A 26,209-nucleotide genomic window follows, 5' to 3' on the forward strand; every position below is an offset into this window, starting at 1 on the left:
GGGGGTTGGTAAAGTGTGTGTATTCACTTTCTACTCTGAAAACTTCATATGGAGGATATTCTAATCACTTCAAAAAATAGAGAGGAACAGAGTTTTCTGGCTAACAGTAGGTATTTGACCAAAGTCCACTTATGTCTCAGTTATGGAGAGTTGCTTACACTCATGTGTACATTTAAATATGCAGGTGTACATTCAGCTGAACAATATAAATATGGACTTGTAAATTTAACATGTTTCAAATGGTATTTTTAAATAGTCATAACTTTATGAAATCAATATACAAATCAAAGTAAGCAAAGGCACTATGTATCAGTAAGCATTAATCCCATTATCTAGGTTCAGCATCTTTTGAGTTATATTCATGAAATCACAGTAACAGTGGTTCTTTGAGATGTATTGTCCACATATATTCCACTTCTGATACATGTGACCCATGTGTGTGAGGTCTGAATCTTTTAAAATAGTAGTGTTCACTGGGGCCATGTCTATACCCAGTATGCCCTCTGGCATACTGTAACCAAGGGAATAACGGGCAGGACAGCTGTAACTAGCCTTCAGTCTCCTAACTGCAGAATCCAGTCAGGAAGGAGGACAGTTGTGGAAATACATGTGGTCCATTTAGATACCGTATTAGGAAAAATCTAACTACAGGAGTAGTTAAGATCTGGAAATAGTCTTCCAAAGGAGGTTGTGGAATCCCCAATACTGGCAGTTTTTAAGAAGAGATTTAACAAACACCTGTCAGGGATGGTCTTTTTACATGATCTGCCTCAGCACCAGGGGTTGGACTCGACTTCTTCAGGTCCCTTATATCCCTACATTTCTATGATTCTATGACAACAAATCACAAAAACCAGTTACTGTACTGTAAACAACAGTTCTGTTTTTGGAGTGGTTGTCCATATGGATTCCATTTTAGATGACTCATAAGAAGAGATCTCATGTCCTCGAAGTGGGTGCTCAGAGTCTAGTGAGCCTATGACTAAGACAGCTCCGCCAAAGTAGGCATCAGATCTGGAACCCTCCACCAAGGAGTAGTGATGAGTGAGTGTGTGAACTGAATTCCAAGTAGCTGCTTTACAAATCTGGAAGACTGGAAAGTCCATTAGGGAAGTGGAAGAGGCTTCTTGAACTCTGGTGGAATGGACTCCAATCTGCGCAGAGGGTCCAGGCAAGCTATTGTATAGCAAAGGCTAATACAGTTCAACACCCATTTAAATAACCTTTAGGTGGTTATTTGTGACCTTTCAGTCAGCATGGATTTGTCAAGAACAAATCACGTCAAACCAAACTGATAGCTTTCTTAGATAGAGTAACAAGCTTTGTGGATGGGGGGAAGCAGTAGATGTGGTATATCTTGACTTCAGAAAGGCTTTTGATACTGTCTTGCATGACCTCCTTATAAATAAAATAGGGAAAAAACCTAGATGGAGCTACTAGGGCAGTGAATAACTCATTATAAAACCATTCCCAGAGAATAATCATCAGTGATTCATAGTCAAGCTGAAAGGGCACATCAAGTGGTGTCCCACAGGGATCAGTTTTGGGTCCAGTTCTCTTCAATATCGTCATCAGTGATTTAGATAATGGCATAGAGAATACACTTATAAAAGTTTACAGATGATACCAAGCTGGGAGGGATTGCAAATACTTTGGAGAATAGGATTAAAATTCAAAAAGATCTGGACAAACTGAAGAAATGGTCTGAAGTAAATAGGATGAAATTCAATAAGGATAAATGCAAAGTACTCCAATGAGGAAGGATCAATCAGATGCACACATACAAAATGGGAAATGACTGTCTAGGATGGAGTACTGTGGAAAGGAATCTGGGGGGTCATAGTGCATCACAAGCAAAATATGAGTCAACAGTGTAACACTGCAGCAAAAAAAGCAATCATCATTTGAGATGTATTAGCAGGACCGTTTTAAGCAAGACACGAGAAGTAATTTTTCCGATCTACTCCACACTGATTAGGCCTCAACTGGCGTACTGTGTCTAGTTCTAGGTGCCACATTTCAGGAAAGCTGTGGACAAATTTGAGGAAGTCCAGAGAAGAGCAACAAAAATGATTAACCATCTAGAAAACATGACCTAGGCGGGAATATTAAAAAAACTGAGTTTGCTATAGGTCTGACGAGATGAGGAAATGGCAGGGTGCAGGGGAGGAATCTGATATCAAGTATATAAAAGCTTGTTATAAGGAGGAAGGAGAAAAATTGTTCTCCTTAACCTCAGAGGATAGGCCAAGAAGCAACGGGCTTAAACTGCAGCAAGGGTGGTTTAAGTTGGACATTAGAAAAACTTCCTAACTGTCAGGGTAGTTAACCACTGGAATACATTGCCTAGGGAGGTTGTGGAATCTCCATCATTTAGATATTTTTAAGAGCAGGTTAGACAAACATCAGTATAGATAATACTTAGTCTAGCCATGAGTGCAGAGGGCTGGTCTAGATGACTGACTGAAGTCTCTTCCAGGCCTACGATGCTACAAAAACAAAAAACCACACCCCTTTCTAATAGAATTAGCCTGTGCATATTTCTGGCTTCTTTTAGCTACAGCTTTGTGGAAGGTTTGAAATACACATCAGTGAACCACAGCAAATGACTTCATGTGAAAATAATCCACAAACAGTGTTTCCCATAAAATAGCCCACCAATGATCCTGATTAGGATACACCCAATAGACAAACCAATATGACTACCTGTAGAGAGACTTTTTTTTTTTTTAAAGAGAGGATTTGAAAATGAAATAGAGTTTATTTAGGATGGAGGCAATAACTAGCAAACAGATTAGAAAAACAAGAGCCAATCTAAGGATCCTGGGCCTGATCCAAACCCTAAAAAGTCAAGGAGAAGACTCCTGTGCTAACTGGTACAATCACTCAGCATGTTGATGATGAAAACATTTGGAGGATTTTGTCTTCCTGCTGAGCTAGAGGTTGCCCTTCACATCACTTATTAGCGCATGATGAAGTTAGAATTCAATGGATGTCCTCTCTCCACAGATACTTGCAGCTCAATTACTATCTCTATTTCTACATGTGTAATACTGATTTTTCATGCAACGGCAATGAAAGCATGAACTTTGTGCATATTCTGCAGACCAAAACTCTTCTCACATATCTAGGCGCAAGGCATCTTCTACAATTAAGAAAGGCAAACACTATATACAAAGAGAAATTACATACATAAAATAATACAAATATCTAAATCTCTTTGTCCAGGAAGTAAACATTTATAATGAAATTTAAAAACAATGAAAACAAATATAGTAGTGATGATATATGGAAATTCATTAAATCATCTAGCGTTATTATTTTGTTACAATAAAGGATGGTTTCGTTACAGAAGTCTAGGAAAACAGGACCAGAACAAATATTACCTCTCTTTTTATCTGCTATTTTCCCATCTTCCTTTTTTTCAAGCTGATTCTCCTCATCCTGCATAAATCTGAATGGTTTGTAGGAGACAATCATTAGACCATCCCCATCTGGCTCTATAGCTGCATAATGAGGGACTGACTTCCCTTGGAGAATTCTGCGCTTGAAGATTTCATATCTTTGATTATCTGTAAAAGTAAAAAAACCAGAAAAGTAATATTTTCTAGGACGAAAAAATTCTATTACAAATGTGACAAATGGATTGCACCTAAAAATAATATTACAGCCACATCAGTCAATTCATAATATTGCAGCCTTGAAACAGCAGTTCATCTCTGTTCTTGATACCAGAGATCTGCTACACAAACCAACAGCCACAGGAGACTGAAATTAATCAGGATTGAAATTAAAGCCCTGTAATCACGCACACTGTAGGTTTTCCCACCTATTTTTCTAGCCTCCCACATTAGCCACTATTGGAGACATGATAATTAAAGGACTAGATAGGCCATTAGTTTCTTCCAGTATGGTAATTATTAATCATTTGTTCTTTTGTATCACCTAGAGTTCAAAGCAGGGATTAGAGCCCAAGTGTGCTAGGCACTATACTACTACAACTACAACAACAACAAACAACAGTCCCTGCCCCTGCAATTTACAATCTTAACATATGACGAACCAAAGATGGGGAGGAACAACGGAATGAGAGAGAACAAGCAACAGTGAATCTAATTTGCTATAATGAGCAGCCATCACAGCATGCCCACTGCCTACTCATTCTTAATAACGCAGCATAATTCTTGTTTTCTCCACTACTACATGGAATTCAGCCTTGCTATTGGAAAGTTCTGTTTTTCAGCTTTTAGAAATAGGCTTCTGCTTTCTTGCTTTTGTCAAATTTAAGGAAATTTTAATTTTTAATGGTGTTTGGTCATCAATTCAGTTGTCTTCCGAAGAAATACAGAGCAGAATACCATTTTCAATAATAATTTGCAGAAAGTTATATATGCATGGCCTGTATTTAACTGATGATGCTTTTTACAGGTTCCACACAAATCCTGGTTAATCCTAACTGGCCCTTCTTAGTGCAAAATGCTCATCTTGTCCAGCATTTGTACAAAATGTACAGCTATCAATCCATCCCATGCTGTGCTTCCAACAATATACACTGAGATAAACAGAAGCATAACATGCTGACATTGGTATCAGCATTTCCCCCCTGCCTCAACACCTAAATTCACTCAGCTCAATAGTAACTAATCACTTTTGAACAAACACTGATGTCAGAGAAGCTAGCTAAATATTTTAGACCTTGTTCAAATTCTCTTCAGATCATAAATTTATTCTTGATCATTTATTTCTAGTTGTTTTCAATACTCCATATTTAACTTCTATTTCCTTTCATATGAAACTATTGTACTTGTAAGTAGGCTATTACCTGACTAACTCAGAAGTCACTGGAAGTAGAGATGTGTTATAGAAGGACACATGATTATTCCTCAAAATGTAGTGGTGTTGTCTGTTTTTAAGACCAGCAAATACACCAATATGGGCAAATATTTCAGATCTGCCAAATTTTGTATGTCAAGGCAGCATTTCAATATAAAGGCTAGACAGACCTTTATACATATGAAAATTGTATTAGAATACATGACAGACAAGCTAGGTAAGTTCAGGTGTGGTCGTTACTTGACTATAATGAACCTTTGGTCTGACCCACTACGGTCGTTCTGATGTCCAAGGAAAATTAAGATACTATTAAAGGAAAACACCACCATACAACAAGTGGCACAATTCACTAACAGTTAGTATAGGTATGTCTATATTGCATTGTAAACCTGGATTCAGGTTTGAGCCCAAATGCCCCCATTGTCTACACTCAAATCTTTCTGACTCAGGTTAGCAAACCCTCGGGGAGGGAGGGGAAATGTGGGTGCCTTAGTCCTGCTGGGACTTGGATCCAAGCACTGCCATTGTGCAGTATGGATGCAGCTGAAGGCTAGGTCCCCAAATTCATGACTAGAGAGTTGGCCAATGCTATCCTACAATCAACCTGGCCTGTGTATCTCAGCCCTTAAATTCAATTCCTAGGAAGTGGAAGCATCCCTGCTTAGCTCAAATACAGTTCATATACAGCTGCTTGGCATTTAACTCTGCCTTTCCACTCTTACCACTCACCTGGAAACACATTTAGCAGTCTCCTACATTAGCTATGATCGCTGATAGGAAGAAGTCCTACAAGTGCACTGCTAGCCAGGTCACAGGAACACAGATGAATTCTGATCAATCTTTAATGGAAGGTGAGCCAGACATTTACTTCAGTAAGAATGCCAGAAATGATCATGTGTACAAACAAATCTCAAAAAAAGCTTGAGATATCCTCTGGACCACCTACCAGTACAGAGATCGAGTCTTATGGCTTAAAACCAACTACTGTAAGTTTAGGGATAGTAAAAGCATCTCTTGGAACTTGCTTTTTAACTGCTTCTTCTATGCGCATTTGAGCAGCTTCTGGGGCTTCAGCAAGCATTGAGCCCATAACAGTGTATGACAATGCACCCTTTTAATCCCCCCAAGTCAGAGGAACTACCAGAGAAGACGAGCCACCATCAGATAAAAAGTTATACTGCCAGACAGGGATCTCCAGAACTATAACATTCTCCCACGGTTGCCCTGCGTAAAAGGACAGTAAAATCACAGGCAGTAAAGCACAGAGAGTGGCACCCACCGCACACAATGGTGGGAAATGGTGGGAATTTATAAATGATTTACATTGAATTTGTTAAGTGCATCTTATCATGATGTTTGAAGTCTTGAGGCTGAGCTAGGCAGAGCTCACAGGACTGTCTGAGACAATTTTTTGCATATGAAAAACCTAAAATCCAATGATAAAAAAATAGAATCTTTTCACCTGAGGTTGCCAGAACCCCGCCATATGCAGCAAATGCGATGCAGTTTTTTTTCCTCCTCATAACATGTTTTCATTTGCTTCAGCAGGCCATTTCACCTCATGGACTTCAAGGTCAGAAAGGAACATCATGAACATCTAGTCCAGGGGTTCTCAAACTTCATTGCACCACGACCCCTTTGTGATAACAAAAATTACTACATGACCCCAGGAGGGAGGACCAAAACCTTAGCCTGCCCAATCCCTGCCACCTTGGGTGGGGGGCCAAAGCCCCGCTGCCTGGGGAGGAGTATGGTGGGTGGAAGCCAAAGTCCAAGGGTTTAAGCCCTAGGCAGGAGACCTGTAATCTCAGGTTCACTGCCCAAGGTTGAAGCCTTCAGGCTTTCAGCCCCAGACAGCGGGGCTCGGACTTTGGCCCCTGGCCCCAACAAGTCTAAGACAGCCTTGGCAACCCCATTAAAATGGGGTCGCAACCCACTTTGGGGTCCCAACTCAGTTTGAGAACCGTTGATCTAGTCTGACGCCCTGCACATTGCAGGTCACAGAACCTCATCCACCCAACTCTGGCTGAGTTACTGAAATCCTCAAATCACGATTTAAAGACTTCAAGTTACAGAAAATCCACCATTTACACTAATTTAAACATGCAAGTGGCCTGTATCCCATGCTGCAGAGGAAGGTGAACACCCCCTGTTCCCCCCAGAGTCTTTGCCAAGCTGACCCAGAGAAAAATTCTTTCCTGACCACAATTATGGCAATCAGTTAGACACCGAGCATTTGGGCAAGACCTGCATCATCAACCAGGAGCCTTGGGGTGTGAGCTGTGCTGCATGGGCACAGAGGGAGCAAGCCCGAGACAAAGTAATGGGTGAAATCCTTCAAAAGGCCAACCAGCAGCTGGAATACCGCAGAGACAAAAATACAAGGCATAGGTGGTGCGGGTGGCAAGGTGGGAAGAGAGAGAGGCTGAATGGCATGAAGAGATTGACCGTGCAGATTTTGGAGCAGGAATGCAAGTTGAGGGAAGAAGAAAGAGCACACAGAAAGAACTGTGTGAGATGATGCTCATGGCAATAAGACTGCAGGCTCCAGCTGTACCTCTTCCTATGGTAGCCCCATGCTACCATGTCCTGCATGCCTTGCACCCTTCGGACAACACTGGGCTTGGGTGGTTTATGTCACAAGGAATTAACTGTAGTTAGAATTGCCAAATATACTCTCTACAGTCCTCCACTTTACTCTAGTCCAGTAGCAGCCTGTGCACATAAAATGCATTAGAAGGGCCAAAGAGAACAGAAACTCCGTTCAATCCCAGTGTCTAAGTGTTTTGCACCACTGTGCACTGTATTTCCACCAATCCACTGTTCTGTGGGTTTTGCACTGTTAGTTGAGTTGTAAGTTTTTCTGGCAGCTAGTCTGCCTATCAGCTTTTTAACATTGTGAGCTTCTGTTACACGCTTGCTTACAAATAAAGTGTTTGACATGCACACGAGATGTCACCATCATGGTTTATTACATTTACTTTGGAGGAACTTCATCACAGTAATCCATAAACTGTGCTTTGAGATTAAACAACATGCATAAAAAACCCTCAAATGTCAAAGTTTCAATCCCACAATTAAGCAGTGTGTTTAAATATATGCCAATTTTTATAGACTAGCATGAAAACTTTCACACATACTATGACAGTCAAACTGTGTGATGAGGTACATGACTTGAGTATACAAAATGCATAATACAAATTCAGAAAAAATGCCTTCCAGATCTGGCCTATACCCATGGAATTACTGTGGTACAGTTACAAATACTATTTCATTCCCTATTCACTCATATTACTGTACATATATATACACAAATTATTTTATTGCCCCTAATTCACTGGACCATGCAAACCCATTATATGACTGCACAAAGCATCTCTGATTTCTGTTGCATGTGTGAATTCTGCCCCAGTAATGACACATGTACTTTTTGGCTATGTGTACCCATCTGGATAGAAGTCTAGCATACATGATCTTAGCAATGATGCTTCCTCCCACACCCTCATAGTTAGAAACAGTAGAGTTACAAACTCATTAGGAACCAGAAGTATGCAATTAGATAGCAGCAGGGGCCCACCCCCCCGCCCAAAATGTGGGGGTAATTATAGTACAGTACTGTGTTAAATGTAAACTACTAAAAAATGAAAAGATTAGAAATATTTGACAAGGTAAGAAAACTGTTTCTGTGCTTGTTTCATTTAAAATTAAGAAGATTAAAATCAACATTTTTCTTCTGCATAGAAAAGTTTCAAAACTATATGAAGTCCCACATTCAGTTGTAAAGTTTTGAAAGAACAACCATAACGTTTTGTTCAGAGTTACGAACATTTCAGACATCATGAACAACTTCCATTCCCCAAGATGTTCTAGTGTAATTAATTTTAAACTAGTAGCTGAAAGCCTATGCTGTCACACAGGTTTAATCTGTAAAGCCATATGTAAAAAACCCCCAAAATGACTGAGAACTTAATAACCGGACTGTAACAGACCATGAATCCCAGTGATGATTGAACCCGGTGATATTCTAAACAAAAGGAGTTCTCAACCATGTTTACAGCTGTTTTTATCAGGTCACATGGACATAGGCTGGGTCTACACTAAAAAACTAGACAACCCAACTATATTACTAAGTGGTGTGAAAAATCCATACCCCGAGTGGTGTAACTAAGTTGACCTAGCCCCCCATGTAGACAGCACTAGGTTGACGGAAGAATTCTTCCATTGACCTAACTAGTACCTCTTGGGGAAGTGGATTACCTTCGCTGACAAAAGAACCTCTCCTATTGGCATAGGTAGTGTCTACACTGAAGCCCTACAGCTGCACGGCGGCTCCAGTGTTCCAAGGGTAGACAAAGACTCAGATAATCTAGGCTTCAGAGTGCTGTTTGAGGTTACTGTCTATGCTGGGCGTGTTGATCTGTGTCTGGAGTAGATTGTGCCAGGAGATTTGTGTTGATTGATGTGAGTGATAGTTGGGTGCGGAGTATGGCAGTTAAGGCAAATAACTACCATCAGTGCAGTCTCCCTCATACAGCCCATGAAATTGGTGCAATAAAGTTAGCTGTAGAGCAAAGGTTCTCAAACTTCATTGCATTGCGACCCCCTTCTGACAACAAAAATTACTACATGACCCCAGGAGAGGGGACACTGAAGCCTCAGCCTGCCCGAGCCCTGCCACTCTGGCCGGGGTGCGGGAGGGGGTAAAGCCAAAGTCTGCAGAAGTGGACCAAAGCCCAAGGGCTTCAGCCCCAGGCAGGTGACCTGTGACCGGAGCCTGCCACTAAGCGGGGCAGTGGGGCTCGGACTTTGGCCCTGGGTCCCAGCAAGTCTAACGCCAGCCCTGGCAACCCTACTAAAATGGGGTTGTGATCCACTTAGGGGTTTCGACCCACAGTTTGAGAACCACTGCAGTAGAGTAAGAGTGGGGACTGACTGAGTTAACTTGGACATCACAATGGTTAAAACTCTTGGCATGGCCTAGGAACATGCCTAACTGTAGCTGTACACTACATGGGTGTAATTCATAAAGCCAAAATGGCTGAGATTTTAAAAATTGTATAGTATTAGACTTTAAAATGCCGTGATGATTCAACTAGGTGATAATCTGAACAAAAACAAAAAAGCTCTCAATCATGCTTCCATCACATCACATTGACTCAAAGTACATTCTAGGCTTCTGAGTGACAACCCTGGAATTTTATTATATAGATTATGAAGAATGTATTGTGGTGTACTACTTAAACATGCTGTCATCTTGTTACCAAAAGATGTTTCAAAGTTTTAATAAAATATAAAAAAAACTATCAAGCAATTGGACCATAAACGAGTGATATTTGGTAGTGCTAAAAACAAACGCAAAAAACAAAAAAACCCACACACGCGCACACAGTTCATTTGCACATAAGGCAGTCAGAGCTCTGACAAATTCTCTCTCTCTCTACTGAGACACATCTGATACACAGAGAAGCACTAGAGATATATTTTGATTCAGATACCAGATGCATTAGATACCTGGAAACTAGTAAAAGCACAGAGGGTTCACACTTTAAACTTGACATTTTCTCACTTTTTGTTTTGGTTTCTAGTAGGCTTCAGATCCTTTGATTTATACAGATTTAGTGATTACGAATCAACATGCCTTAACGAAAGGATAGAAACACACCTTTCCCTGTAACAGGTAACAAATACAGAAGTTATTTTCAAACAAGAAAAAATGTACACACCAAACAGTAACTATGTCTAGACACTTCAATGTGTGTGAGATCTAGATTTATATCTTAATTTCATCCAGTCTATCAAAGTAGTGATATGAATACATTTTCAAATGTGGACAACCCCAGATATGAGCAGTATAATTAATAAGAAAAAAAAAAAGTTTCCTACTATATTTAAGGGAAAAAAATATATACGGTCAAAAATGTGATTAAATAGCAGTTATTCCTGATAGAAAACCTTAAACAAAGTTTTGCCATTCATCAAGTTTTATACTTCCCTCTAAAAAGGACAGTACTATAATATTTGTTCTAGGTTTAGAGAATTTAATTGCTTACTATAAAAAATTTGGTTGAAAGATTATAATTTTTCTTATTAAATTTAGCTACATGCTGAAGGTTGTAATTTAGTTTCAAATGATTAATCACACCTTTTTCATCATTGAACTTTATAATTACAATATATTAAAATTATTCTTAATGCAATGTTAAAGATGGACCAATGCTAAGCTAGTGCAATACACATTCAGGAAATTCAAAAATGTAAGACAAACATAAGTGTGACAATGTTGCACAAGGAAAATGTATGTAATATGGCCAAGTTAACTAACATCTACCTGTATTTCCTAACCTCTATGAAGCATGTACAATTTTTGAGTGCAACAACAGCACTCAAAGAAGTGCATACTTAACAGATCCAGTAGAGCAGCACAGAATTTATAACCCCTGTACAGGTGCATCTGAACTCAGCCAGGAGCCAGTGGCGGATTAGTTACTGGGCCAACAGGGACCATGTCCAGGGACCCTGGAACAGGGCTTTCCCGTGCCCTGACCTGCTCCACCTGCCCGGAGCTCCTGCTGGGGAGCGGGGGAAGCCCCTGCACCCCAACCCCTCTCCCCGGAAGGAGGGCGGGGGGTGGAGAGAGGAGGGACAACTGCATGCAGAAGGGGTGGGGAGGGGCTCCCACTTGTTCTGGCCCAGAACCCCACAAAAGCTTAATCCACCTCTGCCAGGAGCAGCTAGCAACCTGTTTCCCACTAGGACAAGGTGGATCAGTTATTGGTCTCAATTGTTCTTACCCAGGATGTCAGGGGAACTAGAGATACCTGTGGATCACAGGCCAGCCAGGGAGTAGCTTGAGGATATAGCACACTGACCACAAATTTCTAGTTTTCCCAGAATCTTAGAACATTAGATCACACATCTAAAAGTAAAACATTCCAACTAGTGGAATTCAGGTCGAATGAAAAAGGGGCCAAGAGAGACGACCAGCAGGTGGAAACATCCAGATCAAAAGAAAAGGGTTGGACAAAGAACATGCATCATCTGAGCAGTGTGCACAAGGGCAGTATGTCTGTCCTGAAGGGCATACCTCGCAACTAAATGAAGTTTTCTACTGCAGATGGTCTGCACACAGTTTTCAAGTGAGCATGACATTGTTCGACCAAAACCATCTCCGAAGGAGGACTTCCCAGCTTTCGCTCTTGAAAGTTTTCATATTTTCATCCATATATTTCTGTGATACAGAATTTTCTTCAAAGGTGTCAATAAAAAATGAAGTATCATGATCCCCCATCTATCAAAAAATTATTTAAGGCTTTTGTATTGCCTCAATTCAACTTCACATGGATGTATTTATTTATTTTAATCTACAAGTCAGGCTCATCCATCACTTTGAATTCTAATATTTTTTTAAAGAGAGAAATACTGTTAATTCTTTACAATTTAAGTTTGCTTTCTGAAACTTCATAGTTATTTTTGTATTGATTGTAGTTAGAAAAGGTTGCCTGTTTATCATTAATGTTCAAGGATGGGAAGGGTTTCCTGTAAACAGGATCTTCAATCAACAGCATCAAGTTATACAGCAATGAAACAAATATCCCAAGATATATTCTTCAGTGAGTTGCAAATTATCTCTCTCAGTCTCAATTTCAGCTGCTTTATCACTCAAATTTATTCACCAAAGGAAACTTATCAAGATTTCCTTTTCCAGTGCAAGCTTTCCCTTTATCAAAACCCTAAGATTTCACGTAAATGTAATCTCTGTGCATTAAGGTGGCAGGGCAATCTGTCATTCTTGTAAACTTCAGATTCAAAAAGGCACGCAGAAATATTCACCAAATCAATGAGACATTCATTTAATATCCCAGGAGTTCAGAGTCCAAGGTGCCATTGGGTTTTTCATTTTATAGAAAAGAGAAGGAACAACAGCTGAGCCATGGATTCCCACAACTCAGAAGCAGACAATGGTACTGAGCATTTTGACAGGTACTGGATTCATAAGGGTGTACAGCGCAAACAGTAAGAGCCATATACCCATGCAGAATGCCTATTGATGGAATGAACTGAGTAAAGGCTACAACCATAAGTGTGTAAACATTCAATTATTCAAATTATACAACCAGCTAGTGACACTGAACATTTTTCAGTTAAATAATGTTATGACTAACATTAAAATTTCTTGTATCGGCTTCTTAAAATTAATGTGTGTAAAGCACTTTGAAGACATAAGGCATTATACAAGTTCTAAGTTACTGAAGAAGTGTACTTTGCCTAACTTCAAAGTCGAAAGGTCTGACCTCCTGCACAATGCAGGCCACAGAATCTCTCCCATCCACTTCAATAACAAACCCCTAACCTATGTCTGAGTTCCTGAAGTCCTCAAATTGAGGTTTGAAGACCTAAAGCTGCAGAGACTCCTCCAGCAAGTGACCCGTGCCTAATGCTGCAGAGGAAGGCGAAGAACCTCCAGGGCCTCTGCCAGTCTGCCCTGGAGAAAAATTCCTTCCTGACCCCAGATATGGCAATCAGTTAAACCCTGAGCATGTGGGCAAGACTCACCAGCCAGCACCCAGGAAAGAATTCTCTGTAGTAACTCGGATCCCATCCCATCTAACATCCCATTACAGACTATTGGGCACACTTACCTGCTGATAATCAATGGTCAATTGCCAAATTAATTGCCAAAATTAGGCTATCCCATCATACCATCCCCTCCATAAACTTCTTGCTGTTTTGTCTTTTCATTGATAAAAACCTTGTTACACAGAAAATTAACAATTATACTTTGTGTTACTCAGCTAGATTACAGTAAATAATATAAATGGCTCTTTGAAAGAGAAGCAAAACCTATTTGAGATATATAGTCCATGTATCATCTACAGCAGAGCTGGTCAACATTGTGGAAAATCTCTTTTTGTAAAAAAAAAAAAAAAAATACAGAAAAAATGCATTTGACAATGTTCTGGTTTTCTGACAAGACCAAACTAAAAAGATCTGGTTTTTAGAAACTGATTTTTTTTTCCAAGTTACTCATAAAAAATGCATGAAAATGTTATGGTGAAGTTTGAAGAAAATTAAAGAAACTCCAACATTTTCAGCAAAAAAAATATATTTTCAACTGCCTTTAATCTACAGCCCTCTTGCAGAACCTTTTCTACAAGGTTATCTGCTTTGTAAACTTTAACTGAGGGTAGGAAGAGAGGCACAAATTATTGTATTATAACTATGTTATTTCCTGGTAAAATGAATTATTCTAATTCCATAAAGTATTATCTAAGCAAAATTATTTTCCCCTATATTTCTAGTGGTGTACATAAAGTTAGAGTAAGATTATCATTTTGGATTTCCGTAACTGACTTCAGCTCTAATATTTTGCTCTTTTTATATATACCAAACTTATTAATGGAAAAAGAAAATCCACATATGAAGGCAGCATAGAACACTGGGGTGAAGATCAGAGGTGGGAAAACTATGGCGACCTGTCAGACCTTTTAATCTGGTCCTTGAGTTCCAGCCGGGGAACGAGGTCGGAGACTTGCCCTGCTCCGTTCGTGCCATGGCTCCATGTGGCTCCTGGAAGCAGTGGCATGTCTCCCCTCTGGCTCCAGCTAAGGGGCTCCGCATGCTGCCCCCGCCCTAAGTGCCAGCTCTGCAGCTCCCACTGACCGCTGGCGCTGCACTTCCATGCAGAAGCCAGAGGGGGACATGCCACTGCTTCTGAGAGATGCTTGAGGTAAGTGCCTCCTGGAGCCTGCACCCCGAGCCTCCCTCGCCACGCACCAACCCCCTTGCCCCAGCCCTGGCTCCCCCTCCCTCCCTCCAAACTCCTCGGTGCCAGCCCGGAACACCCTCCTGCGTCCCAAACCCCTCACTCCCAAACTCACCTGAGTCTCCACACGCCCAGCCAGAGACCTCACTCCCTCCCACATCCCAACCCCCAATTTCGTGAGGATTCTTGGCCTGCCATACAATTTCCATACCCAGATGTGGCCCTTAGGCCAAAAAGTTTGCCCACCCTGCTCTAAACCATGCTCCTAAATTTAAGTTTCTTTGCATAGCTGTATGAATACTTCTTATAAGATTAACAGCTGTATTCCGAGGTCTCCCCTGAAAGCTCTGGCCACAAGGTAGTGAGACAACTCAGTGGAGAGCTAGCACACACAGCACAGAATGCTGAGCTCCAAAATCACTGATTAACAGGATGAAGCTATTCTCCACATTCTTGTTCACATACTGCAGTTCACATGAAGTCGCTAAGGAACTTAATGGGCACGGGCTAGAACTCAAAAGGTCTAGAGCGCCTCCTTCTCATGTCCTCAGTGCATGGATTAATTGGAGATAGACATGGGGAGGATACAGAAAATAAATTGGGTTTGAGGATGTCATAAACAGATAGCTAAGGGTTAATGTTTCTTTTACCTGTAAAGGGTTAACAAAGGGAACCAAACACCTGACAAGAGGACCAATCAGGAAACCGGATTTTTCAAAGCTTAAGGGAGGGAATTTGTTTGTGGGTGTTGTCTGTTTCTTGTTGCTCTCTCAGCTATGAGAGGATGTATTTCGAAGTCCTCTATCTTCTGGTTTCCCAGTTGTAAAGTACAAAGGTAGCAAAAGTATAGTCTTTTAAATTGTTTTGCTGTATTTGCATCTGTGTATCTGGCTGGTGGAGTCTTTATGTGTATTTGGCTATAAGTACTTTAAATTGGTATTCTGTTTTGGATAAGGCTGTTTATCCCTTTTCTATTGTTTATTCATTTTCTATAAGTTGAAAACCCTGTATCTTACCATCTATAGATACAGAGAGAACTGTTATTCTATTCTTTCTTAATCTTTTTTATTTTAAAGTTTGAGCTTTTTTAAGACCTGTTGATTTTTTTTTTCTAGTTGACCCACCAGGAAATTGGTGGAGAAAGGAAAGACAGGAGGGAGGGAAGAAATGCTCTCTGTGTTTAACTCTCCTAGTGTGCCAGGGTGGGAAGAAGCTAAGGGGGAAGAGAGATAGAATCTTTTCTGTTTCCTTGTCTTTGGTTTGTCTCTTTGGTGGAGGAGAGGGAGACAGGCAGAGGACTTCGAAATACATCCTCTCATAGCTGAGAGAGCAACAAGAAACAGACAACACCCACAAAATTCTGGGTGGGAGAGAGGTGGGGGGAATGGTTTATTTCCCTTTGTTAGGAGACTCAGGGCATCTGAGTCTTGGGGTCCCACAGGGAAGTTTTGGGGGACCCAAGTGTACCAGGCACTGAAATTCCTGGTTGGTGGCAGCCTATCAGATCTAAGCTGGTAATTAAGCTTAGAGGCTTTCATGCTGATACCCAATCTTTGGGACGCTAAGGTCCAAATTTGGGAATTATACCAGGACAGAGGACAGTAGGTGTCAGAAGGGAAAGGAAGAGATTCGACAGAAGGGAAACAGATGAAGGGAAAATATGAAGCAGAATTATTAACACTAATGCTACTCTTGGTCATCTCAGCACAAATTTAGTAATGTGATGCTAACCACCATGCAAAAAATAAATAAATAAATAATAAAAAAATCATATGCACAAGTACTATCCAGAAGTCACCCTTTGTGGAAGAGCAAGCAAGTCCCCCTTTATCACTTATTCTGTGCACTACGCAGAATCTAATTTAGGAAATGTGGACACATAAGTTCCCTCCACAGCTGGGCTCCATGATAGCCCCAAACAGTTTGATGTTAAGGGTACTGAGGCTAAGGGTAGATAGGCTACAGATCTACCATTAGGGGAGTCCCATACTAAACAGGGGCACATGGAAAGACAATGTTGGCGACCTCCCCAGAAGCTGTATGGTAGACTATTCACCCCTATCAGAGAGGTAGCCGTGTTAGTCTGGATCTGTAAAAGCAGCAGAGAATCCTGTGGCACCTTATAGACTAACAGACGTTTTGGAGCGTGAGCTTTTGTGGGTGAATACCCACTTCATCCTGCGTCTGACAAAGTGGGTATTCACCCACGAAAGCTCACGCTCCAAAATGCCTGTTAGTCTATAAGGTGCCAAAGGATTCTCTGCTGCTTATTCACCCCTAATCCCTGCACAAAGCCAGTTACTCTGGCCATTTGTGAGAGGATGTGAATTTCACACACAGTGAATCTGTAACTTCACTGAAGTCCATCTGCGTTTCAACTTAGGTCTTGGCTACACTTGTGAGTTACAGAACAATAAAGGAGCCCCAGGCACACTAGCTCACTACCAGGCCACATGTAGCATGCTCTGACTCCATGGCTAGAGTGCTCCTGGTACTCCACCTCAGCGAGTAGAATAATGTTTGATGTGCCCCCGCTGGAGCGCCCCAGCATCAGTGTGAACGAGGAGTTGCATTACTGCGCTCTGATCAGCCTCCGGAAACGTCTCATAATCCCATAATTAAGTCAAGTGGCCACTCTTGTCATTGTTTTGGATATGCCCTTTGAAAGCTCTGTTTGACAGCTGGCATGCTTATCTGCTCCGAGACAAAGCAACCATTACTGTGGAATGGTGTGAGAGAGAGAGGTGGTGGGGGTGAGGGGTAGGTCTGCTGCTGTCTGAACTTACAAGACAGCATGCTGACATGCTCTCAGCCACCCCAAAACTCACTCTCTCTCCCCTCACATACATACAAACACACTCCCTGTCACTTTCCACCCCACCCCATTTGAAAAGCACGTTGCAGCCACTTGCATGCTGGGATAGCTACCACAATGCACTGCTCTCTGTGGCCATTGCAAGAGCTGCTAAGGTGGCCATGCCAGTGCGCTGTTAATGTGGACAGACTACAGCGCTTTCCCTGTAGCGCTCTATGAGGGCTGGTTTAACTCAAAGCGCTCTAAATCTGCAAGTGTAGCCATGCCCTTAGTTCATGGCCTTGCATTAGGAGAGGGTTGTGTGGACATATCTTGTTGCATCAAGATGCAGACTGTCTACACGTTAATTCTTTAAAATGACCATAGAGAAAACTAAAGACTCTCAACCTTTAATAAAGAATATAGTACAAAACCTTCTAAAGCTCAATACAATAGAATTGGCTCCTTCTGCTTACATAGACTGCCTTAAAGCAGATATGCCATCTTAAATGTCAATGCTGGCAGGTAACATGGTATGGTAACACTGCACTTTCCTGCTAACACTGAAGGAATTTTCAGCATAGTGAAAAAATATCTCTTTATGAGTAGATGATTTCTTATACTCTCACTAAATGTAAACCAGGATGAGCACAGAGAGTTATGCTCAGTTAGTCACACAGACGGGAATACAGGGGATATATACTATTATGCATTACTCCCTTTATTCTTTAAAGCTGTACTTTAAAATAAGCAGGAAAGAGAGGGGGCAAGACAGATCTTTACCCCAAAAAAGTACAAAGAAAAACAGCAGCCAATACAAAGAAATTTAAAAGTCATTTAACAAGAACATATAGAATGAATAAATCTTTACACTTCTGTATCAACTTATCACAGGATCTCAAAGCATTTTTGTAAAATTAGAAACAAAAATTGAAGTTAAACTAGAAATAAAGATAGCAGAAGGAAGAGGAAACAAAACCAAAAGTATAATCAACTGAAACAGAAACAACACTAGAGCTAAATTCAGCTGAAAATAATAGCAGGCTTTCTTTACAAGCCTTAAATCCTGAAAACACGGTTACTTACCTTTGTAACCGTTGTTCTTCGAGATGTGTTGCTCATATCCATTCCAGTAGGTGTACGCGCCGCGCATGCATGTTCTTTGGAAGACTTTTACCCTAGCAACTCCAGCGGGCCGGCAGGTCGCCCCCTAGAGTGGCGCCGCCATAGTGGGTAATATATACCCCTGCCAGCCCGCCCGCTCCTCAGTTCCTTCTTGCCGGCTACTCAGACAGTGGGGAAGGAGGGCGGGTGTGGAATGGATATGAGCAACACATCTCGAAGAACAACAGTTACAAAGGTGAGTAACCGTGTTTTCTTCTTCGAGTGATTGCTCATATCCATTCCAGTAGGTGATTCCCAAGCCTTACCTAGGCGGTGGGGTCTGGGTCGGAGTGAGAGCTACAGTGTAACACGGCAGAGCCAAGGCTGCATCATCCTGGACTGTTGGACAGGGCATAATGGAAGCGAAGGTGTGCAGGAGGACCAGGTCGCTGCCCGCAGATTTCCTGGTGGGTACTCGCGCAAGGAACACCATCGATGATGCTTGGGCCCTAGTAGATGCGCGGTCACATGTCGACAGGAGACCGGCAGGTCGTAACAGCCGTGCAGAGTCACCCACGAGGAGATCCTCTGCGAGAGACAGCACCTTAACCGTCAGCACTATGGCGACAAAAAGCTGGGGGATTTGCGGAATTGGCTTGGTCCGTCTCTATATAAAAGGCGAGCCGCCTACGCACGTCTAAGGAGTGCAACTGCTGCTCCCGGCAAACGAATGAGGTTTCGGGAGAATACAGGTAGGAAAAGTCCTGGTTGACGTGAAAGGCCGAGACAACTTTGGGAGAAAGGCGGGGCAGCCTTCGTTGTACTTGTCGCGATGGAAACAACCCGATATACGGGGCTCTCACGAGCCGCAGCCTGACACACGCCTAGCAGAGATGGCCACCAGGAATGCCGTCTTCCAGGACAAGTAGAAGGGAACACGTAGCCAGCGGTTCAAACGGGGGGGGACTAAGAACGGGACACCACAGTTCAGATCCAAGAGGGGCTGGGTGGTGGACCTGGGGGAGAAACGCTCCAGATCTTTATGAATCGACCATGGGGTGTGAGAAGACAGAGCGGCCATCGCTCCCCAGGTGGAAGGTGGAGATAGCCGCTAAGTGAACCCGGAGAGAGGACACTGCCAGGCCTTGCTGCTTGAGCGACCAAAGGTAATCGGAGGACGATTGGGATGGAAACACGGTGGGTGGAGCACCTCTCCGCGCACCAGCACGTAAAGGATTTCCACTTGGCTGAGTACGTCATCCTCATAGACGGCTTCCTACTTCCAGAAGAACCTGCCGCATGGTGAAGAGCAATGCAACTCGGACCCTAGTAGCAGCCACGCAGGAGCCAGGCTGAGACAGGTGCAGAGACGGAAGGTCCGGGTGACGAAGCGGCCGTGGTCCTGTGTGATCAGGTCCAGGTGAAGAGGCAGGGAACAGGGGTCGCTACCGACAGGTCCAGCAGGAGAGAACCAATGCTGCCGGGGCCACAGCGGAGCGATCAGAATCAAGGGGGCCCTGTCCCTGCGCACCTTCAGAAGGACCTTGTGAATCAACGGAAATGGAGGGAACGCATAGAAGAGGTGCGTTGCCCAGGAATCAGAAAGGACGTGTCTGCAACCGAGCCGGGTTCGCGACCTTGGAAAGAGCAGAACATCGGGCACTGTCTGTTCCTGCGGGATGCGAAGAGGTCCATATGGGGATGCCCCCACCTCTGGAAGAGCACCAGGGCGGATGTCTGGGCGAAGGGACCACTCGTGGGAGCAAAAGGACCGGCTGAGCCGATCCGCCAGCGTATTTTCCGAACCCCGGGAGAAAGGAAGCAACTAGGTGAACAGAGGGGCTATGCAAAAGTCCCACAACGTCATGGCCTCCTGACAAAGAAGAGCAGACCTCGTACCGCCCTGCTTGTTTACCCATAGTATACCGTCGTTGTGTTGTCGTTGAAAACCGAAACACACGCGGACCTTGGATCTGCTGATTTGGAACGCTGACAAGCAGGCGGACCGCCCTCAATTCTCGCACGTTGATATGTGGGCGAGTTCGGGAGGAGACCAGTGGCCCTGGGTCCGCAGGGCACCTAGGTGAGCTCTCCATCCCAAGTCCGGCGTCCGTTGTCAGGGACAGCGAGGGCTGGGGCAGGATGGAACGGAAGCCCTGCACACAGGCGACGGACCGATCCAGCCACCACTGGAGGGAGTGGGAGGACGTCCTGAGGAATCGTGACTACTGTATCTAACGGGCGCCTGGCCGGGTCCGGAGCTGAGGGATGAGCCAGGACTGGAGGGGGTAGGCGGAGCCGAGCATGCGCCGTGACGAATGTGCAGGCGCCATGTGGCCCAAGAGTGTCAGGCAAGTACGTATGGAGGTTAGAGGTGCTGCCTGCAGCCTGTGGATGATGGCTGTCAAAGCCTGGAACCGCGACAAGGAAGAACGGCCCTGGCCATGGATAGAGTCTAGAACGGCGCCTGATAAACTCTATTATCCTCTGAGTAGGGGTTTAGAGTGGACTTCTCGGCGTTGAGCATTAGGCCTAGGCTCGTGAAAAGGCGGGCTGACCATGCGGACGTGCGCGAGGGACTCGCTCCTCTGAGGGTCCCGGATAAGCCAGTCGTCGAGGTAGGGGAACACATGCACGCGACTGCGACGAAGGAAGGCGACGACTACGGCCATGCATTTGGTAAACAACTCTCGCGGGCTGTCGAGAGAGGCCGAACGGGAGGACCGTGATGGATAATGCCGGCCTCCGACAACGTGAAGCGAAGGAACCTCCGATGGGCGGAAAGAGATGGCTATATGGAAATAAAGCGTCCTGATGTCGGAGGCGGCGTACCGTCTCCAGGATCCAGGGATGGAATAATGGTCCCCAAGGACACCATGCGGAACTTCGACTTGACCAGGTATTTGTTGAGCTCTTTTCGTAGGTCGAGGATGGGTCTGAGACCTCCCTTGGCCCTGGGGATCAGAAAGTAACGGGAGTAAAACCCCCTGCCCTTCTCGCGTTCTCTGGAACCTCATCTATGGCCCTTTGTCGAGGAGCGTTCGTACCTCCTGGAGGAGGATCTGCTCGTGAGAGGGGTCCCTGAAGAGGGACGAGGAAGGGGGTAGGAGGGTGGGTACGAAGCAAACTGTAGGCGGTATCCAAAGCCGCAACTTGCGGAGGACCCAGCGGTTCTGAAGTAAGCTGGTACCCACGCCGGGAGGAAGAACGAAACGAGAGGTGGAGAAGGGAGGAGATGGATCCAGGAGGGACTGGTACAGCGCCCTCGGGCGCACCTTCAAAACGAGGGCTTCGGGCCAGGAGAAGGGCTTGGAGGGACCTTGGTTTGGTCCCCCTGGTTACCCGATTGTCTGCGCCTGCCATTCCTGTTTCGCCGCCTGGCAAAGTCTTTGCCTTTGCCTGGGCTGGGGTAAGGCCTGTGTTGCTGTTGAGGCCTGAATGGTCTACGCTGGGTGACCGGCGTATGCATCCCAGGGCGCGGCATAAATGACCCTATTGTCTTTGAGGCTTTGCAGCCGAGGGTCAGTCTTGTCCGAAAACAGCCCTGGCCCTCAAACGGAAGATCCTGGATGGTATATTGGAGTTCGGAGGAAGGCCAGAGACCTGAAGCCACAAGTGCGGCGCATAGTGATTCGGAGGCCAGAGTCCTGGCGGCTGAGTCTGCAGCAGCGTCCAAAGCCGCCTGTAGGAAGTGCGCGCGACCTTTTTCCCCTTTGTTTCAAGGAGAGCGGGGCGAACTCCTGATGAGCGTCCTGCGGGAGCAGCTCCTTAAATTATCAGCCGCCACCCAGGTGTTGTATGTGTAGCGACTGAGCAGAGCTTGCTGGTTGGAGACCCGCAGCTTGCAGGGCGCCTGCGGAATAGACCTTGCAGCCAAGCAGGTCCATTGCCTCGCATTCTTAGACTTGGGGCCGGAGCTTGTTGTCCGGGCGCTCCCTCTCATTCACAGATTGAACGACGAGGGGAACGACCGGGGGCGGTGGACATATAAAAGTACTCATAGCCCTTCGAAGGGACATGTATTTATTGCTCGACACCCCAAGCAGGGGGGAACGGAAGCCGGTGACTGCCAGATGGTGGTGGCATTGGCTTGGATGGTCCTTATGAAGGGCAGGCGACACGAGTGGGCGCATCCGCCAGAGAGGATGCTCACGACCGGGTCCTCGATCTCGGAGACCTCTCAGCCTGGATGTTCATGTTTTGCGCCACGCGCTCTGAGGAGGTCCTGGTGCGCCCTGAGGTCCGTGGGGGGGACTGGGGGATGGATGTCGTCCCCGCCACCGCCTCATCGTGGGGAGAGGACGACGAGAGAGACCTGGCAGGACGGGTCTGGTGGCGGCTCAGACTGGAGCACTGCGTCTGACTCTTGCCGGGTGCTCAGGATCTGGAGGATGAGACGACCGCTCTTTCCGCAGGGGATGGAGGAGGGCGTGTGAAGAAGTAGCTCCGGAGCCTGTGACTCAGAGACGACGTGGACGCGGAGGAATTTGCTGGGGCCCTGGGCTGGTGATACGCCAGGGGGTCCAGAAGCCCCACTGCTGAGGACCATGCTCCTGCTGAGTCTCGGAGAAGAGGGCAGCGGTCTTCTCTTTCGCGTCTAAGTACACACTGCTGCCGCGCGAAGAGACTGACCCCTGGCAGAGGGCCACGGGGGAAGCCGAACGGAGTGGTACGGGTCCCGCTACTCCAGCGGCGAAGACCTCCTCGGTGCCAGAGAGTCGGTGCCCGTGATCGATACCGTGGACCGGGACCTGCTCACCAGCGCGGTGCGCGGCGAGGTCGACGGGATCTGGATCGCCGATGACAGGGAACGACTTCTCGAGTCCCGGTGCCGGTAATGGTGGCTGGAGCCAGAACGGTGCCGGGATATCGAGGGACCAGCGCGAGGATGATCTGCGCCACGAGTACGACCGTACCGTCGTGGAGGATGTCCGGTGCCGGGACTGCGGCGGTCAGCCGAGCGAGACCTCCTCAGGATCGAGATCTAGTGCCGAGATCGTGACCGGTGCTGAGCCGGAGAGTCCCCGGGGGGACGGTTGTTGCATCGGCATCGGGCTTGCCCTTAGACTGCAGAACCCGCACCGGCGGTGCCGCTGGGGGTTGGGGCAGCAACAGGCTCCGTTAGGCGATGAGGTCCCTGGCCGAGGAGAAGGTCTCGGGGAAACGGGGACCACATTTTCAGCTCAACCCCAGATCTTGGCGGGGAGCCTGAGAGGGATCGGAACTCGACGGGACCTGCTGGGCCCGGAGTCGACGGGAAGGTCCTGGCACGGCCAACCGGCCGGCGTCGGCGCCGGGTGCTCTTTTCGAGGCAGGCTTTAGCTGGGGTAGAGGAGGTAGACAGTCTCTTCCCTGAACGGTGCCGGAGAAGGTCGGGATGCCATGGGTCGTGCCGTGGCGTCTTCAGTGCGGCGCCGGGAGTGGTCCGGTGCCGGAGCCGAAGCGCACTCGGTGCCGAGGACGAAGGATTTAAGCGCCGCTTCCATTCAGGAAGCGTTGAGGCGCTGGTCTCGCTCCTTCTGGTCCTCGGTCTCATTGAAGGCCTTGCAAATGCGCACTTCTCGGAGAATATGCGATTCCCAGGCACTTCAAGCAGGCGTCCGTGGGATCGCTGGTGGCATCGGCTTCTTACAGGCGCGAGCACGGTTTGAACCCTGGGAAAACCAGGCATGAGCCGGCGCCACGGGCGCGGGAGAGGGCTAGACGCCCCGAACCCGCTAACTATTATACACTAGAACTATTAAACTAACAACTATACTAAACTAAGGTGAACTTATAATTAAACTAGAAACTAGAGTAACAATGAACGAAGAGAAAGCTAGGGACGTGGAGGACAGCTATGCCGCGCTCCACAGTTTCCAACGACCGACACGGCGTAAGAAGGAACTGAGGAGCAGGGCGGCAGCCGGCAGGTATAGGTATATATTACCCGCTATGGCAGCGCCACTCTAGGGGGCGACCTGCCGGCCTGCTGGAGTTGCTAGGGTAAAAGTCTTCCGACGAACGTGCACGCGCGGCGCGTACATCTACTGGAATGGATATGAGCAATCACTCGAAGAAGAAGTAGACCTATCTAGCCAAAAGAAATTTCAGCATAAAAAGCAACAACAAAGTCAACACTCCAAATGCAGGTTATACTCATCCAGGAGGAGGGGAGATCATAACAGTCATTTCCTTAATCTCATGCTCCAAATTGCAGATTCTCAACTCCCTTTAAAATCCCAACCTCCCACTGCTATGATGCAAACAGGATTTAAAGCAGATCTAGGCTGGAATAATCCTCCCACAGTGCCCAGCTGAGATTTACTGGAGGCATGAATCATCTAAGATACTTCTTTACAAATTCAAAAAGCTCCTCTCCTGCAACCACTGAATTTCTGCATGGGGCCTTCATCCTTTAGAGTGCTTAAGCATAGTGTAAGGAAGGAGGAGATGGAGAACCCTCCTCAACAATACCCAGACTTTTTTTTAATTATTATTATTATTATTATTATTACTACATCTTCGAGCCATTTATTTCACTCTTAACTGACAAGTCATCTAGAAAAGAGTCTGCTCCAATCTTAAAACATTTAGAGACTTCACAAGCATGTTCAATGGAGTCTAATTCCCTGAAAACTAGGATAATATATATATGGTAACAGAGCTGAGCAGAATCAACTAGTACAGTCTTGTTCACTCACATCTTCTGCATCTAAGAGGTCTAAAGTCTATTATGGACCAGAAGGCACTGAGACGCTATTTAGGCTGCAATGGACCCTTAGAAAGTTGATCTGGGAGAAAAGGGGGAGGGGGGTGGTGGCAGAGAGAGGAGAAAGAAGAGTTAACATGTTAAGACAGAGGGGGAGGGGATCGGGGGGGGGACCAACGTGACAGAAAAAAGTAAATTAGCTGCTTAAACTTCAGTTATAAGCCAGGATTAATTCAATTAGTAAAACTTCAAAAATGCACTCTCCCCCTTTCCCCAATCAATTATTGGTCGTTTTATATTCTGAAACATGGGGTCTTAGAGGCCTTATAAAAGTTATCCTATTTAATGCAACTATGGATGTTTATATTAACTCAGTCATCTAACTAACTATCTCGCCATATATATTTATACTTATATACTTTGCTGGATTTTACTAAACTCAGTGAGTTCCACAGTTTAACCACTGTATACTAAATCACTGTTAGATTAATAAAAAGAACAAGGAAAGATTTAGTTATAGAAAAGGCTAAAGAACATTCAATATTCTCTCAATATATCATTGATTTGTATTCTTATACTATGTCCCGTTATATTCATTTTCTAATCCTAATGTGTAAATCCCTTTACCATTCAAATTCCAAGCCTCTTAACCAGAGGCTGAAAATAGTACCTAATTGTTCAGTGGTTTGGAGATTGGAATAAAGGTTTGCTGAGACTAAGGTGAGAAGACCTAACTCGTTTTTATTTGGGACCTCTCTGGAATTTGCATTGTATATCTCCACATGTAAAATGCTACTGCACTAACCTGTTTTTCTAGTCATCCACATCATATGAGCATTTGTATTGTTTATCCTTTACTTGGCCTCAGAGATATTTAGCAAATTATAGGTTCACATTCCCCACTCCCAACTCAAATTGGAAAAAAAAAAAAAAAAAAAAAGATAGAAACTGAGTTAAAGTTTTGAAAAACGTAATTAAAATAACTAGAATTGTGAAATGACTAATCAGAGGGATAGCTCGGTGG

The 26,209-nt window shown here is 44.9% G+C and overlaps 1 protein-coding gene across 1 annotated transcript in view; it reads right to left on the reverse strand.

Moving 5' to 3' along the window:
• NUDCD1 (NudC domain containing 1) overlaps positions 1-26,209 on the reverse strand; it is a 161,140-nt gene that overhangs the window by 62,681 nt on the left and 72,250 nt on the right. Inside the window, exon 5 of the mRNA XM_032762465.2 lies at positions 3,387-3,572. Within this exon, the coding sequence (XP_032618356.1) occupies positions 3,387-3,572 (186 nt within the window). The remainder of the gene's footprint in view (positions 1-3,386; positions 3,573-26,209) is intronic.

Source organism: Chelonoidis abingdonii, chromosome 2 (genome assembly GCF_003597395.2).
Source record: "Chelonoidis abingdonii isolate Lonesome George chromosome 2, CheloAbing_2.0, whole genome shotgun sequence".
Taxonomy (NCBI): Eukaryota; Metazoa; Chordata; order Testudines; family Testudinidae; genus Chelonoidis; species Chelonoidis abingdonii.